This window comes from Micropterus salmoides, unplaced genomic scaffold (genome assembly GCF_014851395.1).
Source record: "Micropterus salmoides isolate LMB-PRFRI ecotype aquatic unplaced genomic scaffold, ASM1485139v1 Ms_hic_scaffold_22, whole genome shotgun sequence".
Lineage (NCBI taxonomy): Eukaryota > Metazoa > Chordata > Actinopteri > Centrarchiformes > Centrarchidae > Micropterus > Micropterus salmoides.
Window position 1 is genome coordinate 22245215 of NW_024041373.1, and position 17536 is coordinate 22262750.

A 17536-nucleotide genomic window follows, 5' to 3' on the forward strand; every position below is an offset into this window, starting at 1 on the left:
TAAGTGAGTGACTCTGAGTTTTGTGTGTTTGCAGTGCACTATTATCTACAGTACATCTGTGGTGGAATGTACATTTACTGAAGTATGGTAATTAGGTACAAATTTGTGGTAATTGTACCATTCTTGAGTATTTTCTTCTAATGCCAGTTTCTGCTTCTACTAAATCTCTGAGAGAAAATATTGTACTTTTTACTACTTCACTGCATTTATGTGATAGCTTTAGTTACTAGGTACTTTAGAGCTTATAAAAGATGATGCCTTGTTATAAATTAACTAATAAACCCCTAAGAAGTACAGCTGAAATGATTAGTTGATTACTCGATCAGTTGGTTGACAGAAATTTAATTGGCAACTATGTTGATAATTGTTTAATTAATTTTTCATTCAAAAATTCCAAACATTTCATTGCTTCTTAAATTTGAGCATTTGCTGCTTTTCCTTATAATAATTTTAATAATTTTAATTAGTATTTAATTATTTTCAGGTTTGGATTGTTGGTTAGACAAAACACTGTTCTGGGTAGCTGTGACAGCATTCCTCACTATTTTTAGTTTTCACAAACCAAACAATCAATTGATTATTGGGTAAATATAATCAGCAAAATAATCCATAATGAAAATAATCATTGGTTGTAGTCCTACACGAAATACCTCAACCAATTACAACAATATCCCGCTTTATATTAACGCATAAGTAATAATAATCTAATGATATAATGGGCTATGTAATAGATTGTTTTCTACATCGAGAACCTTTAGTAATAATAGGCTACTTAAGTGCATTTTTCTAATTATGCTTAAATACTTTACATCCTATATTTTTCAATGCAGGACTTGTAGCCTACTTGTAACAGTGCATTTTTACAGTGTGGTGTTACTTTTACTTAAGTAAAGGATCTGAATACATCCACTCCACCACTGGATTGCATTTTTTTTGTTTTTCTTTATTTTTACAGGCAAGTCATTAAGAACAAATTCTTATTTACAATGGGGGCATGAGCGGCAGCAGATTGGAAAGAAGCAAGACCAAAGGCAGAGTTGGTTTTGGGAATACTTAATTGAAGACGAAGTGAGGACCGGGTGTTGTATGTGACAGGCTTGAGACAGATGACCCAAGTAAGGATAGGCTATAGTTTAAAACTAAAATGTTGCATAAATGTTTACAAGCAGCAACAGTATTTCTTTGTGCTTGCATACGGCTGAAACACAGGGAAAGGATGGTATGATGAAATTAAGTGAAAGTGAGAGATTCCTGTGGCTGGCGTTGGTATCCTACTTGTTTTTTTCCTAAAGATTATTATTTTGGGGGCTTTTATTTGGATAGGACAGATAGAGAAGATGGAAATGAGGTGGAGACAGAGGAAGACATTCTGCAAAGGGCTCCTGGGGCGGGCACACTACCGACTGAACCGCTGGTGGGCTCGAGCAGCAGCCCACTGACGTAACAGTTACCTTAGCAACTGATTAGGCGTTACCAGACTCGGCTGCAAATTCATGAGTGCGCTTTTCTTCTCGGAGACGGCCCCGTCCAGTCAAGAGACGGAGAACCAGCCACTGTGATGGGCCATGGGGGAATAGTTTATGAAGGACGATAAACCAGATGTCTTTTTCCATCTGTTTGAGTTGGTGTAGTGGAGCTGGACGCACCGACCTGAAGAACATCGCTTCTCTGGTGCTGCTGTTGTTGCGTTACGTTACCCAGCAGCAGACAACATGGCTGAGGATGACTGCGAGTGGGTTGTAGAGAGCATCGTCGGCTACCTGGGAAGTCCCGAATGGCTCATTCCTGTCACGGACTTTATGGAAAACAAATGCACAGGTAAGAACAGGTGATCCCCCATGTTCTGTCTTGGGCATCTGGCTACACAGTAACGTTAAAGCCTTTCTAGAGCTGAGGGCACCGTTAGCGCGGTGGCTAAGCTAACGCTAACTTGTGACTGCGATGTTTTTTTATCGTTATTTGTAGTCTATTATGTTGTTGTTGTACCGCCTGCTAACTCTGCGCTTTCCTTAATGCACGGCCTTGTTGCGAGTAAATCCAAATTACAGAACATTTGCCTCGACATGAATGTCACAAAGCACACATGTGACTAAGTTATAAAGGTAGCAAGTCATAAGTTACCACAGCAAAGGTAACTTCGCTAAGATAACTTAGCTAGCTAGGTAGAAGTTACTAAAGAGGTCGTGTAACGTTACTGTCTATACACTTTTTGTGTGCAAGTAACGCTACAAAACTACCAGTGTGTACATAGCTAGGTAAATAAAGGTGTAAGTTAAGTGTGTTTTAAATGTCTATGTGCACGGTATAAATACCGAATTACTAACATTTACATGTTGTTATTCTATATTTTTGTAGTTTTTGATGACGAAGATGAAAATAAGTTATCATACACAGAAATCCATCTGCAGTATAAGAAATTGGTGAGTACAACATTCGGTCCAGATGTGTCAAAGATGTTTACTGAAAGATGTAAATTTGTGCCCCATTTGCATGCATTACCTCATCAACATTATTAACTTGTGGTTTTATGTTGCTGACTCATCAGACTGGGCTGATGTAAGCTGCTTTGATTTTGTAGGTGGAGAAGCTGTTAGATAATTACATGCAGGAGGTTGGCATTAATGAGCAGCAGTTTCTGGAGGCCTGCACCTCTCCTTTTGCCAAGTCCAAAACTCTGCAGGTAAGTTAAGCTCCCTGTCCTCATACCTCTGTCAGCCTGCCAGTTAACCTGGATTGACCAATCATGGGATTTTCTTACACAATCCCAGTTATAGTCCTTTTTTATGTGGTGACATACATATCTGCTCTCTGTCTCCTCCTTCAAGGCAGCAATGTTTGTTTTTCTGATGAATCATCAAAATGAGAGCCCAGTTTGTGAAATAGTATACAACCACATTTATGCTTTTAAAACAGATTTAGATCTGTCCTATTTAAGTGCCTTGATTTTGTCAGGCTGAAGTGTGTGACCCAAACAGTGTCCTGAAAATACAGTATGTGCAATTGTCAAGACAGGTCAGTTCCAAGCAGTGGGTTTTAATCAGAAGTTATTAATTCTTCTTCATGAATTTCTCGAGTTTTCATAACTGTACCTAAAACTTGACATGAGATTCTTCTGTTTGTATTGTTGCCACAACATTTTAAGCAGAGACAGAGAAACAGATGGAACTGGTCTGAAAATGTAAGCCTTTATATCTATGGTGGTGGAGGTATTACTGAGAAGTTGGAAAGTAAAACTTGTATTTGGAAGGTTATTAGCAAACCAGTGGGCTTACCTCAATAATTTTCAATCCTGCTGCTGGTGCCTGTTGGCCTGCTCATCTTTGTTTTTGCATGTTTATGCTCTTGTGTAGCAAGCATGGAACATACACTCACCGACAACTTTATAAGTGCACCTTGCTAGTACCAGGTTGGATCCCCTTTTGCCTTGAGAACTGCCTGAATCCTTTGTGGCATACTTCCAACAAGGTGTTGGAAAAATCCCTCAGAGACTATGGTTCATATTGACATGATTGCTGCAGATTTGTCGGCTGCACATCCATGATGCAAATCTCCTGTTCCACCACATCCCTCTATCGGATTGAGATCTGGTTACTGTGGAGCTGATTGCAGTACAGTGAACTCACTGTCCCATTCAAAAAGAGATGATATTAGTTTTTTGACATGGTGCATTATCCTGCTGGAAGTAGCCATCAGAAGATGGTATACTGTGGTCATACTGAGGTAGGCTGTCACATTTAAACGATGCTCAATTGGTACTAAAGGACCCTAAGTGTGCCAAGAAAATATCCCCCACACCATTACACCACCACCAGCCTGAACTGTTTATACAAGGCAGGATTGAGCCATGCTTTTATGTTTACGCCAAATTCTGGCCCTAGCATCTGAATGTCACAGCTGAGATCGAGGCTCATCAGACTAGGCAACATTTTTCCCAATCTTCTATTTTCCGATGTTGGTGAGTCTGTGTGAATTATAGCCTCTATTTCCTGTTCTTATCTGACAGGAGTGACACCTGGTGTTGTCTTCTGCTGCTGTAGCACATCTGCTTCAAGGTTCAACGTGTTGTGCGTTCAGAGATGGTATTCTGCATACCTTGGTTGTAAAGAGTGGTTATTTGAGTTTCTGTTGCCTTTCTGTCATCTCAACCAGTCTGCCCATTCTCCTCTGACCTCTGACATCAACAAGGCATTTTCGTCCACACAATTGCCACTCACTGGATATTTTCTGGAACATTCTCTGTAAACCCTAATGATGGTTGTGAGTGAAAATCCTAGTAGATCAGCAGTTTCTGAAATACTCAGACCAGCCCGCCACGATCAACCATGCCACATTCAAAGTCACCTAAATACCCTTTCTTCCCCGTTCTGGTGCTCTGTTTGAGCTTCAGCAAGTTGTCTTGACCACATCTACATGCCTAAAAGCATTAAGTTGCTGCCATGTGATTGGATGATTAGCTATTTGTGTTAACAAGTAATTTGAACAGGTATACCCAATAAAGTGGCCGGTGAGTGTATATGGTAAGGTTTTGGGGTTTCAGGTGCGACTTAGCCCACATACCAAAAATGCACTTCCATCACATTAAGGTGATATGAATAATAGCGCTGTGTTGTGTCTGTGTGTATTAGTATTCAAAGATGCAACTGTTTGCCCAGGGTGTGTGAAGCAACTTGCCAAATAACATGATGCTTTAAAAGTGTATTATATTTGTTGAATAAGAATTTAAAAGATAATATTAGTTGCAGTGTAAAAGTTAACAGTGTATCATTAGATGTTCCTCTGTCCTGATCAATAGGTGTAATGTGGCTGTGCCAGATTGGCAGAGATGGAGATCTGGATTTCATTGCAATCCTCAGGAGACTTGGATCTCATTAATTACCACTGAGATAAATACTTAATGTCTGTAAAGCAGGTCAAGTTCTTATTAATTCAAAGGTTAACAGTAGCAGAAATTGCAGTATGCAGAGGTTTCATCACCTGTTAGAGATTACACATGCAGAAACTTTGTATAAAAATGAGAACAATATTATGCAGTCAGGCGAAACAGGCATTATTTTAGTAATTGCAAATTATTATTTTTAGTTCTAATCTCAACTATATGAGATTGCTTGCTTTACTTTTGTGTCCAGGATAATAGGGCTCCAAGAAAACAGAAGTTTTGTCAAGCTTTGCAGTGAAAATCAGTGAAACATAATTTTACCTTATTAATTAAATGTCCTGATGGAAAAAGCTAGAAACATAAAAAAATATGGTCCAGATTTAAAATTACTTAATAATGAATATGTTCCTTTAACTTGTTTAAATTGCTTGTGTGTTTGAGAGCATATGAGAGAGATTTACACGTGAATTTTCAATTTGAAAATACACCTCTATACCTATTATTATATATCAAGATAATACAATGCAGCAGCTTCAGTAGTTCTAATGCTGAATATAACTAGTTCTACACTTATGCTAGAAATCTTTGTACTACAAAGCATGAGCACATGTTTGTTTTAGGGCTTGGGCTGGTTTGGTTTATGTAGCAATGTCTAGGCAATGGCCTCCTGTCTCATGTTTGTTGATCTTTGTTGTTGTATATATTTATGTGTCAGTTTATATATTTATATATACACAATATTCTCTTCCGTTGCCTTACTTCTGCATGGCACAGACCCAGAATAATGCACATGTATATATCTGCAACATTGTTCTTCCATTCCATAGTTATATATTTCTACATTTATTTATGTTGACTGTATGTTTGTCTGCGTGTAGCACCTTATCACCACAGCAAATTCCTCGTATGTGTAAAACACTACTTGGCAATAAAGCTCCTTCTGATTCTGATTGTAGCAAACAAAAGACCAGTTGCTGCAAAATAGTTGACAGCACCTTTTTTTGTTGAATTGTTTCATCAAAGAAAAATTTACAAGAAGGTAAAGAAAACAAAATAGGATAGCCCAAACCTACAGGATGTACTGTAGGGCTTCAGACAGAAACAGTGTAAGATAAGAGAGGCTGACAAAGGGAAATGGTGAGGAGGTTAAAGAGAGAAACTGAGCATGGAGACTGAGAAGCTGGTGACCCGGTTGTACAAAGTACTCTGATCGTGTGTTTAAGTTGGTCAGAAAGATTTGCCCAGCATTAGCCTAGATGGATGACAGAGCTTTACCTATAGACAGGAAGCTGATACGATAGATTAGGTCGAAGTGCCACTCTGTTTATAAACAGCTTAATTTTTCAGGGTGTCCGTGGGGTCTTAAAAAGTCTTAAAAGGTAATAAATAAATTTTGCAAAAATTAAGGCCATTAAAAAGTCTTAAAATGTCTTAAAGGAGACCTATTATGCTTTAAACACAGTCAAAGCTTCAAATAATGTGGGTAAAGTATTTAAAAGAAATCCCTGTTGGCCAAAACCTCATATTTCCTCCTGATCTGAACGCTCTGTTATAAACAGCTTTTTCGGCTCTGCTTGAGGACACACGGAGCTAGACGGAGCAGGTATTCCGTATATGGTCATTTGCTCCACAGAGCTATGTCTGTCAGTCTGTACCACTCGGCGACAAAAACAGCCTGGTGACACGCTTCAGGTCTTGGCCAATCAGAAGACTGTGGGCTTTGAGAGGGAGGGCCTTAAAGAGACAAGAGCATCTACAGCTTGTTTCAGATAGAAGCTGAAATGAAGGCCTACATGAAGTCAGTATAAGACAATAAAATAAAGAAAAATATTTTTTGAACTTTGTATTTAGCTGGCTATTTAGCCACATCTGTGCCTTTTTTATTGAAACACAACTTTTCATAAAGCTGATGCGCTCGTCAGTGTCACTTTTCGTGAACAGATCAATCACAACCAGGAGGGAGCGGGACATAAAAAAGTCTGATGTGCTACATCAAACTTTTCAGATGTTTTTCTTGCACAAAGTTAATGAATAAAAAACAACCCCAAAATGAAACAGCTGTAACTGGAACTAATATTATAGTTTATTGTTTACTATTATATTAACAATATACTTTTAATATAATGTTATAATATTATACTAATACACTCATTCATACTAGCTCCTCTTCCAGGGTGTGGATAGGGCCACTGTAGTTGACAGATGTAGATTTAGCCAGAGCCAGGATGCCATTGTGCCAATATGTGCTGCTTCTAGCCTCCGCCTCCTCCTCCTCCTCCTCCTGAGAGCAACATGTTGACCTTGTTCTGTTTTACATCTGTTTTACAAAAGATCTGTTTTAAAAATCTGTTTTACACAAATCAGATTTAGGATGCAGACAGAAGCTGTTGATCACAAATGTCTGTGCTACACTGCCTACAATACCAACGTTATCCATCGCTCAATTTATTCTCTTCGGCTTTGTTTCCATCTGGCCTATTTGAATTATGTTGTATTGATACAGTGGTCGATGAAAGTTATCACAAAGTTATCTTGTTTAGTTTTACAGTCTCAAAATCTAATATAGTAAATGTAAGTTAAAGATGCGTTGTGTAGTTTTTAGTGGCTTCTAGCAGTAAGGTTTCAGATTGAAACCAACAGTATACCCTTTACATATTTATGCCTGAAAGTAAGTTACAACTATGTCAGGTAGTTATCAACTGGTCGGCGTTTGCAGGCAAGCTAACATTATCTAGTTTGAACCAACTAAAATACAAATTCACACTGTGTTTCACATGTTTTGAATCAGAATCAGAAGGAGCTTTATTGCCAAGTAGTGTTTTACACATATGAGGAATTTGCTGTGGTGATAAGGTGCTACACGTAGATATACATAAAGTCAACATAAATACATGTAGAAGAATTGTAGAAATGTAGAATTGCAGTAATATTGCACACATAAACATCATAGCCTATGTATAAGACAATGGATTTTCGCAGGAAATCCGACCAGTCCTTCACATAGAAAAACGCAGGCCTAAACAGGCTGTTATAGGCAACTGAGAAAGTTGTTGAATTCCTCAATTGTTAGGTGAGGTTACAACCTGGTCACACATACTCAATAAAAATGTTATAAATATATTTAAATTCTTTTAAAAACTCCACAATGCCCCTTTTAAATGTGTGTTGCTGTCAAAGTGGCGTGGCAGTCGTCAAATATGTTGAAATGGTCTTAAAAAGTATTGAGTTTTACTTCAGGATTCCTGTATATGCCCTGTTTTTGGAAGGACTTGAGTGCCTACAAACCTGTCCTGATCTACAAGTGGCTAACAGAGAATAACAAGAATAGCCTAAACTCTACATTGATTATGTTTTATTGTTTATGGTTAGCTACGCTCATGTAGCCAGATACCTGTTTCTGGAAAATTCAAGCACACAATTTGCACATTTTTTTAAAATAATGGAGAACCTTTTTTGAAATGCTGACTCAAAATCAAGCATATCAGATTTTCTGATTGTTTTTCTGTGCAAGAGTAAGGCTCAGTCTACTGGATAAACTTGTTACCAAAAGACTATGTGATATTTAAATAAACAGATTTTTAATTTAGAGAATGATGATTAAAACACTATGTTCAGAGTACATCAGCACTCATTTACTGGGTTTCTATAGATGTGTATACTGACCTATTCTCTACAGTCATAAATGCTTCTCTCTGCTGAGTTGTGATTCATTATTTGCGTTACATGCATTCATTCATTATTATCTTGGGGCACAGTTATTTTTCATCTTCATAGATATAGTTGTTTTTGTTTTTCAGTCGGTGTTCCAGCCTGTTCTGGCTGCAGATGACTTTCAGCTGTTTCGCTCACTGATGGTCCACAAGAATATGGAGCTGCAGCTTCAAGCCCTCAGAGTCATTAAAGAAAGGAACGGTAGGCAGGATCCACACCCCCCCACAAACAGTAAAACACCACTGATATAGCTGCAAGTAAAATGCCTGTGTGTGTGTGTGTGTGTGTGTAGGGGCCCTCCCAGAGTGTCTGACTGATGGTATGGACGTGATGACAGAGTTGCAGCAGCAAGAGATGAAAATCCTGCAGGAGGTTCTCAAGTAAGTCACTAGTCTCTCCTTATCCTATTCTCTGTGACTCTCTCAATCACTCACAGACAATCTCACACACACACACACACACAGTTGACTGCCCTCCCCAGGTCTTGAAGTGAAGTTAAAATTGAGCATGCATGGACAATACAAAGGTAGAATCAAATAAATATGATCCCCGAATTTAGGGGTGCACAATAACTTCACTCAATACCGTTATCACAATATCTCATTGGGCAATATCATATATCTTATTCTCATGTGGGTTGATTTTTTACTCTGTTATTGTTGGCAAAAATCAGCTTTGTTAGACTGCTGTCATGGACAATGTATGTGAAATGTAGGCCTTTATTTATGTGCACAGGTTTCTAGACACTCCTGCCACTGCTCTCTAATGGGATTTTGCTAGTGGCAGCCTGGCCACTGAGTCTAATGGGACCACAGTTAAGCTCCTTAGGGTCCAGCTAATTTAGGTTGGAGGGATTGACACTAAACAAGCAACTGAGAATTTTATTTATTTTTATCCCATTTATCTTACCAGGATGCCAAGGCTGCTTATCAGCACTGCATTACCCTGCAATTCCACCCTTCCAGATATTCTGTCGATACAATGCTTTTCTGCAACTTTCAAGTTTCAAGTCTGCATTTTATACAGACATAACTTAAACCCCATGCATTAACTTAATTCACTGAAAGAAGAGCCTTAGGTAAATTTTTTAAATAATGAAGATGTACTTCCTTTTCTACCAATGACTCAAATCCAGCCCCCCCCCCCCCGCCTTTTTCTTTCTATCTTTAGCTTCACTATCAAAACAGTGTTTGGATGCTATAAAAATCTTAAAAGGATTTTTGTCACAGCTGGAATGAATATGATCAAAATGCTGAAATGTAACTATACTTTCAATTTTGGACATTGATACATTTACATGACACTACTACAATATATATCACCATCACTGAGAATAATTATCATGCATGGATAATTTCTTTGTTCTATGTAAAATCTTGCTTAATTTTGCTGAATACCTATCATGATGACATGCTGATCTTGTGCATAAAATGTGTAAATGTAGACCATTCTTTACTTGCTCTTTTAAATGATATCTCTCTCTATCTGTATTGTATACCTACGGGTAAGTGCTTTGCAGAAGTCTCCTCTAAGGCAATTTAAGTTTTTAAGTAAATCAAATTAAAGGATCTGTGTGGTGCCATAGTGATCTCTGTGATGAGCAAGCCAGGGCATAGCCTGGTTAGCATGTGGGAATCCCTGACGCTGGTATCTGATTCCAGTTTCTAGTCCATTTGTACAAGGTAGATTTATTTAGGGTTGTATAACGAGATGAAGTTGTAGTTCCCTTTATGCTACTCACAAAAGCAAACATATACAACATGCATATACAGTAGATGGGTGGATAGATAACAAATCATAGAAATAAAACAATTTTACATGTTGGAGTGCTGAAGATGAATTTAGGAGTCTCTGAGACTGGTGGAAAAAAGCTGCTCTGGAATCTGTATCTTTTGCCACAGACGGCAGCAGTGCGAAGAGGCTATGGCTGGGGTTGCCGTTAGCCAAAGATTAAATGGACAATAGAATCTGCTTAACTATAGATAAACCAGGCTCTTATCACGCTGGGATGCTAAACATACTCCCGCTCTGTAGCAGGACCAGTTCAGATATTTCAAGCATTGCAAAATAAATTATTTTTGTCTAGACTAATTTATGCATGGTGATAATTCAGACAAATCTAACACTGAACTGTAATAAAACTTGACACTTTCTTTTTCTCTTCTGATAATTTGTCTTCAGAAAGTCAAAGGAAGAGTATGATGAGGAAATGTCCAGGAGGCTGCTATTAGAGGAAGAGGGTGGTTCCACCTCCAGCAGCTCCTCTGATAAGCCAATGGCAGAGAGCTGTGAAGCCCAGAATACCACCTCTGCTCCCAGCCAACAAAGCAACACTGCCAAGGTGAGGCATCATGAGCTGTATTAGCTAAATAAGACCAAATAACACCTGTGAACCAGCCATCTGTAAAACCTGCAGCATCACTGTGTTGCCTTTGTTGAACTTTTCAGTTTTATTTATACAGCGCCAAATCATAACACAAGTAATCTCAGGGCACTCTTCATATAGAGCATGTCTATACCGTACTCTTTATAATATTCTTTACACAGACCCAGCAATTCCCACCATGAGCAGGCACTTGTTGGGAAAAAAAAACTTTTAACAGGCAGAAACCTTAAGCAGAACCTAGACTCAGGGTGGGTGGCTATCTGCCTCGACCGGTTGAGTTGAGAGAGAGTCAACAACTAGGCTAAGCTTAATGGCCTTGCCAACATACATTTTCCCCTTAAACCCCCATGTTCATTTATAGCTTGACACTGTCTCCAATTTGTTATTTATTCCATGCTTAGGCCAAAGCTGAGGGAATCATGATTGATTGTTGAGTTGGAGGCTAGCCAGAGTAAGCCACAATCCTCAGCTGAAAATGTATACACGTGCGTTTGTTGTTCTCCGCCTGATTGGGCTGTGAGTTTTGGTTGTAACGTCACAGTCATGAGTTAACTGGGTGTCGGAGAGAGCTGCAAGTATAACTTGTATAGCACTCGGGTGATGGTTGTGTTGGTAAAGCAGTTGTCTGGTTGTCGTTCTGTTGATGTTGTTGGTCTGATGTTTGCTGTATGACACTGAATTTCCGAAAGGACTAATAAATATCTGTCATCTATCAACTTACACAGCTGAACCCATTATGGGGGGAGGTCGCCGGCAACCAAAAGTACTTCTTAAACGATGCATCCATGAAATAATCTGTAGAAGCTTCGAGGCCATCCCTACTGTATGTGACACCAGTGTTGGCATAATATTCAAAACCTAGGTATCAGTGCATCCTTATGGCAGATAGTGTTTCTGTTTCATAACCTCTTGCTGCTACTGTTTGTCACTTAGCAGCTTTGTTGTAAATTAGGTTGCTCATGTGGTATAAATAGATTAAAAAACGTTTCCTGACTGCAGGGTGACTGGGAATTGTTTCTTGCATTTTACACGCTGTTAACAATTAAAGTGAAACATTGTTTTTTAGATATTTAGAACCCATTTAATAGCACATACTGAGTTATCCACAGGTTCCCTCACCGGTTTGTTACCAGTCAGAGTTCAACTATCAGAGGCTGAGTTGACCAGAAGTGAAAGGTGCCTGCCTGGTCAGGTACCAGCAAAAGGAAAGAAAGAGAAGCAGTTTTTCAGTTTCCAGACGTTTTCTGTTGGTAAACACAAGTCTACAGTCTGAGGACTCTATGTTGTGTTGTAGTGGCATTTGCTTGTTGCAGTATTGGGTTTGCGTTTGATGCAGTGTAAGCATGTATTGATGTCTGTGACTCCCTCCCTCCAGGTCAACAGCAAACCTGTGAGAAACGAAGAGAGCAAGGCAGCAGCCCCTGGAGATGTGAAAAGTGCAGCTAAGAGCAGCTCCATGTCTACACCCACACCAGGTAACCCAGAAAAGCTTCAAACTCTTTACCACCACCTCTCCAACTCTTCTTGTTTTTGTTTTATTAAAATGCCCCACTACACTTATCTGGTTTACTGGTGGCCGTTTGATCTAAAGTATAGTTTGTCAGGCAATGTATCAAGTGAGGATAAATTCCCCACTTGATAGTAATTGGATACAAATTAATTGGAGATAAATTGTTTCTTGTTGTTTTTCTACTAAGTAAGCCATGTGAGCAGTCCTGTACTGCTAGTATTCTTTAAAGAAGTCATATTATTCTTTTTGCTTTTTCCCTCTCCTTTATTGAGTTATATATCTTTTTTGTGCCTGTAATAGGTTTGCAGGGTGAAAAAGCCCATAGTCCACCCCAAAGGGAGTTCCCATCTCCCATAGAAAACACTGCTCTGAACTGCCTGTAGTCCAGCCTTTCCCCTTTGATCCCTGTCACATCACATCAAAATGTGTGTCATAATGCTCGCCAAGCGGCTAGTCCGACACACCCTAAAAAAAACAACGGTGGAAAAACACTGAGCTGTAGCACACAGTGACAAGACGTCCGCCTGCTGCCTCTCCTCTCCCTTCCAAACACTAGCTACTAGTGATGGCAGTGAAGCTTCGATACACGCTTCAAACCCCTGGACTACAATCCTATTGAACCACTGCTTCAAAGCTTGCTTTGGTGCGAAAAAAATCATGTGACATGTGACGTGCCAAGCAGCAACTGCTTCACTTACTGAATGAATCACCGACTGGTTCGCGGTTCATTCACGTGATTCACTGGCACTGCCTCGATCGTCTCGAAAGCTTTGAGTGTGTTTGTGCACCCCATCAATCACATTCACCCCCTGTCATAGTTACACAAGGACATCCAGCCATATTTCCCAGCACTCTTTCCTCAATAACAAAATACATGCATTCATCAATCTTTATTTGAACATGATGTTCAGTCTTAATGTGTAAAAGTAAAGTAGTTTTTCCAGCACTGCTCATGGAGGGGCGTGCATGTATGTAATTAAAAGCCTCCTGTCCACCAGTTAGTCTAATTTACCTGCAGCCTTGAACTTCGTCAGGAGAGGTCACTGTAACTGAAGCTTCGAGTAATGAACCCATTTTCGAAACAATTGGCTCAGATGGTTCACTGCTTCACAAAAGCTTCATTTGCCCATCACTACTAGCTACCCTCCAGGCAGTCAACGGACATAAAGTTGTTACTGTGATGTAAAGACAGAGCTCAGTTAAAACTTTATGGATGAAAGATACATTTGTTACAGATTAATAACTCACCACTCTGAAACTCTTGCTCCAGTCCACGTTGCTAAGCTGGTAAGGGGATATACAGCTGAACCGAAGCCGGCTTCTCACGACCCGTTCTACTCTGCTTCTGATTGGCTAGAAGTCCTTAAATGTGCATGTGCAACTCCCAACAAATATCTTGCAAGATGCATCACTCCATAGCTAAAACGGAGTGTTCTGGTACAACCCCTAAATAAGATTTTGAACCAAAAGATTAGCATAATATGACCTCTTTAACTAATATTACTATTAACACACAATTTTTTAAATAATATTATACAATTTTTTAACACACAACCATCCCGAGAAAGCTGAATTTGAATATGTGTGTTCAGCTTGTGGCAGTAACGGTATGGAGTCCAGAGTGCTTCCAGCAGTGAGAGCTCCAGTAAAGTCTGGTGAACCCTCCGCCAGCCTCAGTCCTGATGCCAAGGAGCAGAGCAGTAGCAGCCGGACTGCAGCTGAGGCGTTGCTGGAGGAGGCACACAGGGAGGCTGGCTTCTCTAAGCCATATACTGTGAGTCTGTGAGCTTGCCACATACAGCACATCATGTGTGAGATGCAGAATGCTTCATTGGCTTTATTGTGCTCATGCTAAATCTGGCTGTCCCTGTAAAGTGTTTGTCATCGGAGACAAAATGTTGCAGAACAACAAAGTTTTTTTCCTACTTTAGTCTCTAGCCCGCTTTTTGTGTTGCAGGTTGTTCCTCCTCCTTGTTTAAGCAGTTGTGTTATATTTTGTTTAACAGTAAGATGTTGACCAAATTCAGTGAAGAAATGTGTCTGACTAGTTCATACTTTTCAATGTGCACACCACCACATTAGAGATGATCTGTAGAAAATAATGAAACTTAATCTCGATGGTACAGGAATCTGGGGAGTTTAACAGCTTTGTAGTTTGTGCTCAGCAGAGATGACCTTATGACATTATGAATGCTGTGTTAGAGATAAAAACCATAGAATTTGATATAAAAACTGCACTGCATCAACTCTGGGGTTAAATCATCTTTATCATAACTAATCAAAACAGTTCATCCAATCATGGCATTTGAATTAACATACACATGCAGTACAATTCAAGAGTTTCTAGAAAACTAAAACTTTAAAAACATATAAATACACTTTTGTTTTGTTTTTTACCATTTACAAAGTTGTCATAAAAAGAGTTGACATGGCAAAATTCATAATGCTTGTGCATGGTTTCAGTTGCACTCCTCCTGTTTTACCTTCAACTCCACTTCCCTCCAGGAGTTATCAGCGTCTCAGCAGGAGCAGCTCCAGCAGAGGGTGGCATATCTGCGTCAGCAGCGAGACAAGCTGCATGCACTGAAAAAAGACCAGCAGAAACCCAAGCAGACAACCACACCAGAGGAGACACCTACACGAGAGGAGACACCCACCAGCACCCCGGTAACTACACCTCTCATCACAAGAGGTCAGGGTCACTTTGGCCAGTGGAAGAACATGGCTTAATATGGAAAAAAAATTTCATTTTGCTGGCCTGATTATATTTATGTCAGATGTAAACTACTCACTATTTCCTCATCTTGACCATTAAAGTTATGAATAGAAGTTATACAAATTAGACAGTTGCATTTTAACACTGACTGAGTTGTGTCTCTCAGTAATCGCAGTAAGTAATGGTGCCAGGACCTAATCATTTAGACTTGATCCATACTTTTCTACTTCTTTTTTTTTTTTTAATCTTTTAATTCAAAAACAACATCCTTAATTTCACTGGATTTTCTTTAACCCACATTTTCCTCTTCTTTCTTTTTCTTTGAACCATTCTTATTGATTGCATTCTTGTTCTTCACTTCCCCCTGTCTGTAATCTGTCCGGGACTGTCAGGAGGCAGTGGGGCAGTCCCAGAGGAATGGGGCCTGTACCCCTCCACCTCCTCTTACATCTCCTACTCCTCCTCCAGCACAACACTCTGCTAACTCCACCAAACAGAAGGTGATCCATCAGCTGCCTCTGCCTGATGTGAACACATGTACTCATTCATCCCTAGTATGTTGCTAAGGTTTTGCTGCGTAGTACTCCCTCCCCGCTGTCTCTGTCGTATGGTCTCACAGAAACTTACTGAAAGTCCTCAAGCCCCTCAAGCGCAGAAAAAGGAATACACTGCAGTCTGAGCTCGTTTCTGCCAGTTAATTGTTTATAAAGCAAACTAACTGTGGGGAATGAGATGTCATTTACACCGCAGATTCATTCCCACCTCACTATTTGTATGCCTTGGGGTTTGAATTGAAATCTAGCATTTTTATGTTTCAACACTTCCTCTTCAGATGTATAAAGCTTTATAAATATTTAATTATGATACCACTTTAGAAACCATGTAAAAACAGGTGTGTTATAGCATACTCCCAACATCAGCTGTTTTTGTTTCGTCCGCTTAGTAGTCTTTCCCACTGCTTTTTCACTCCTTTGAAATTTTGCCCAGTTGTTGACTATACTGCCTGGTCTGGTCTTGATCCACAGGAGATATCTGCTGAGGAGAAGAAGAAGCTACAGAAGAGAAAACATATAGCTGACAAGCTCAAAGAGGAAGTGATCAAGAAATGACTTCTGTCCAACTGCAATATTCCCATTTATAACCTGTTTGTTTACTTTGTAAATCAAACACATTGCTTCCTTTACACTGCCTCCTTCAACCAGAAAATTCACTTTGCGTAACACAGATCAAGGTTTTTCCAAAGAAACATAAAAAGGTCTTCCTTCCTCAAAGTTCTTCTCATTGCTGCCTGCAGAGGAAGCATGTACAACTCCTATATTTTGGATGTACCAGCCTCCACTCATAAGAGAGCACTCAAGTATTCTAAGGTCATGTCTGTCAAGTGAACTGAAAAGCACACGGACCAGTTAAGCAATATTCTGCCAGTGTTACTGACTTCCTGATGACTCGTCTGGATTTTTGCTTTTCATCACTACACACACCTGGGCTGTGTCCAAAGCACTCCTTATTTGCTATAGTGCACTACATTTACTTTAATGACATTCTGGAGTTTCAATTCTGTGTGCAAAATCAATGGACTATATTGTGCCCTCAAAAGGCCACATTGGAATTGTTTGAATTGGAAAATGTGTTCACAGCATGTACACTACTTGCTAAAAATCTTCCAATGCATTGCATAACTATCAATAGATGTGTAAATGTGTGTTATGCAACACTACACTGTTCAGTAATGATATAAAATCACAATAACTGAGTTTCTGCTGGCTATAGAGTAAACTAGTGACTTATGTTGGAAATCCCCGAGATTGTTTTCTCAGACATCAGTCAAAAACGCAATAAACTGACCATGTGGTGAATCAGACTCGACGTTAAGACACATCTGGCCTGGAGTTTTATCAGTGAGTTAAGGGTTAATGCTGGTGAAAAGACTTGATTGGCAGAGTCCTACATTGAGTTGATGGCAACATTAGCTAGCACAAGTGTGCAGTCTGGTTTTCCACTTTTAGCATTCCCAGAGGGAACAGTCAGGAGGTACATTGTGTAGCTGACAACACTGTAGCAGCTCATCCTAGTTAAAGAGCACACTGATGACAATACTGTTGTAAAGGGGCCAAGGGAACAGTATGTCACTTTCCAAGAGGAATGCAGTATTTCATGTATGTTGTTTAATAAATCACATTTTATAAAAACGAACTGGACTCTGACTGTGTATATATAAGCTATAAAGCTGCAGTTACTTGATCAGTACATAGTAGCCGGTCTCAAACTATTCTGATTTAATCTGGAAAAAGGGCTTTTGTTTGGATTTATTACCTTGTGTTCTTATTTGTATTTGCA

At 39.4% G+C, this 17536-nt stretch overlaps 1 protein-coding gene across 2 annotated transcripts; it reads left to right on the forward strand.

Moving 5' to 3' along the window:
• The first annotated feature begins 1453 nt into the window (after window positions 1–1453).
• Window positions 1454–17392, forward strand: cfap36 (cilia and flagella associated protein 36). 2 transcript variants are annotated; one of them, XM_038737986.1, is made up of 11 exons: window positions 1454–1818; window positions 2356–2420; window positions 2579–2680; window positions 8674–8788; window positions 8880–8967; window positions 10769–10928; window positions 12349–12448; window positions 14076–14257; window positions 14989–15150; window positions 15592–15699; window positions 16225–17392. In XM_038737986.1, exons 1-11 carry the CDS (start codon window positions 1713–1715, stop codon window positions 16306–16308), a joined length of 1272 nt encoding a protein of 423 aa, XP_038593914.1. In that variant the 5' UTR covers window positions 1454–1712; the 3' UTR covers window positions 16309–17392. The 2 variants fall into 2 exon arrangements, with proteins under 2 accessions (XP_038593914.1, XP_038593915.1); XM_038737987.1 differs by lacking the exon at window positions 15592–15699 and having other exon boundaries at window positions 1459–1818.
• The last annotated feature ends 144 nt before the right edge of the window (window positions 17393–17536 follow it).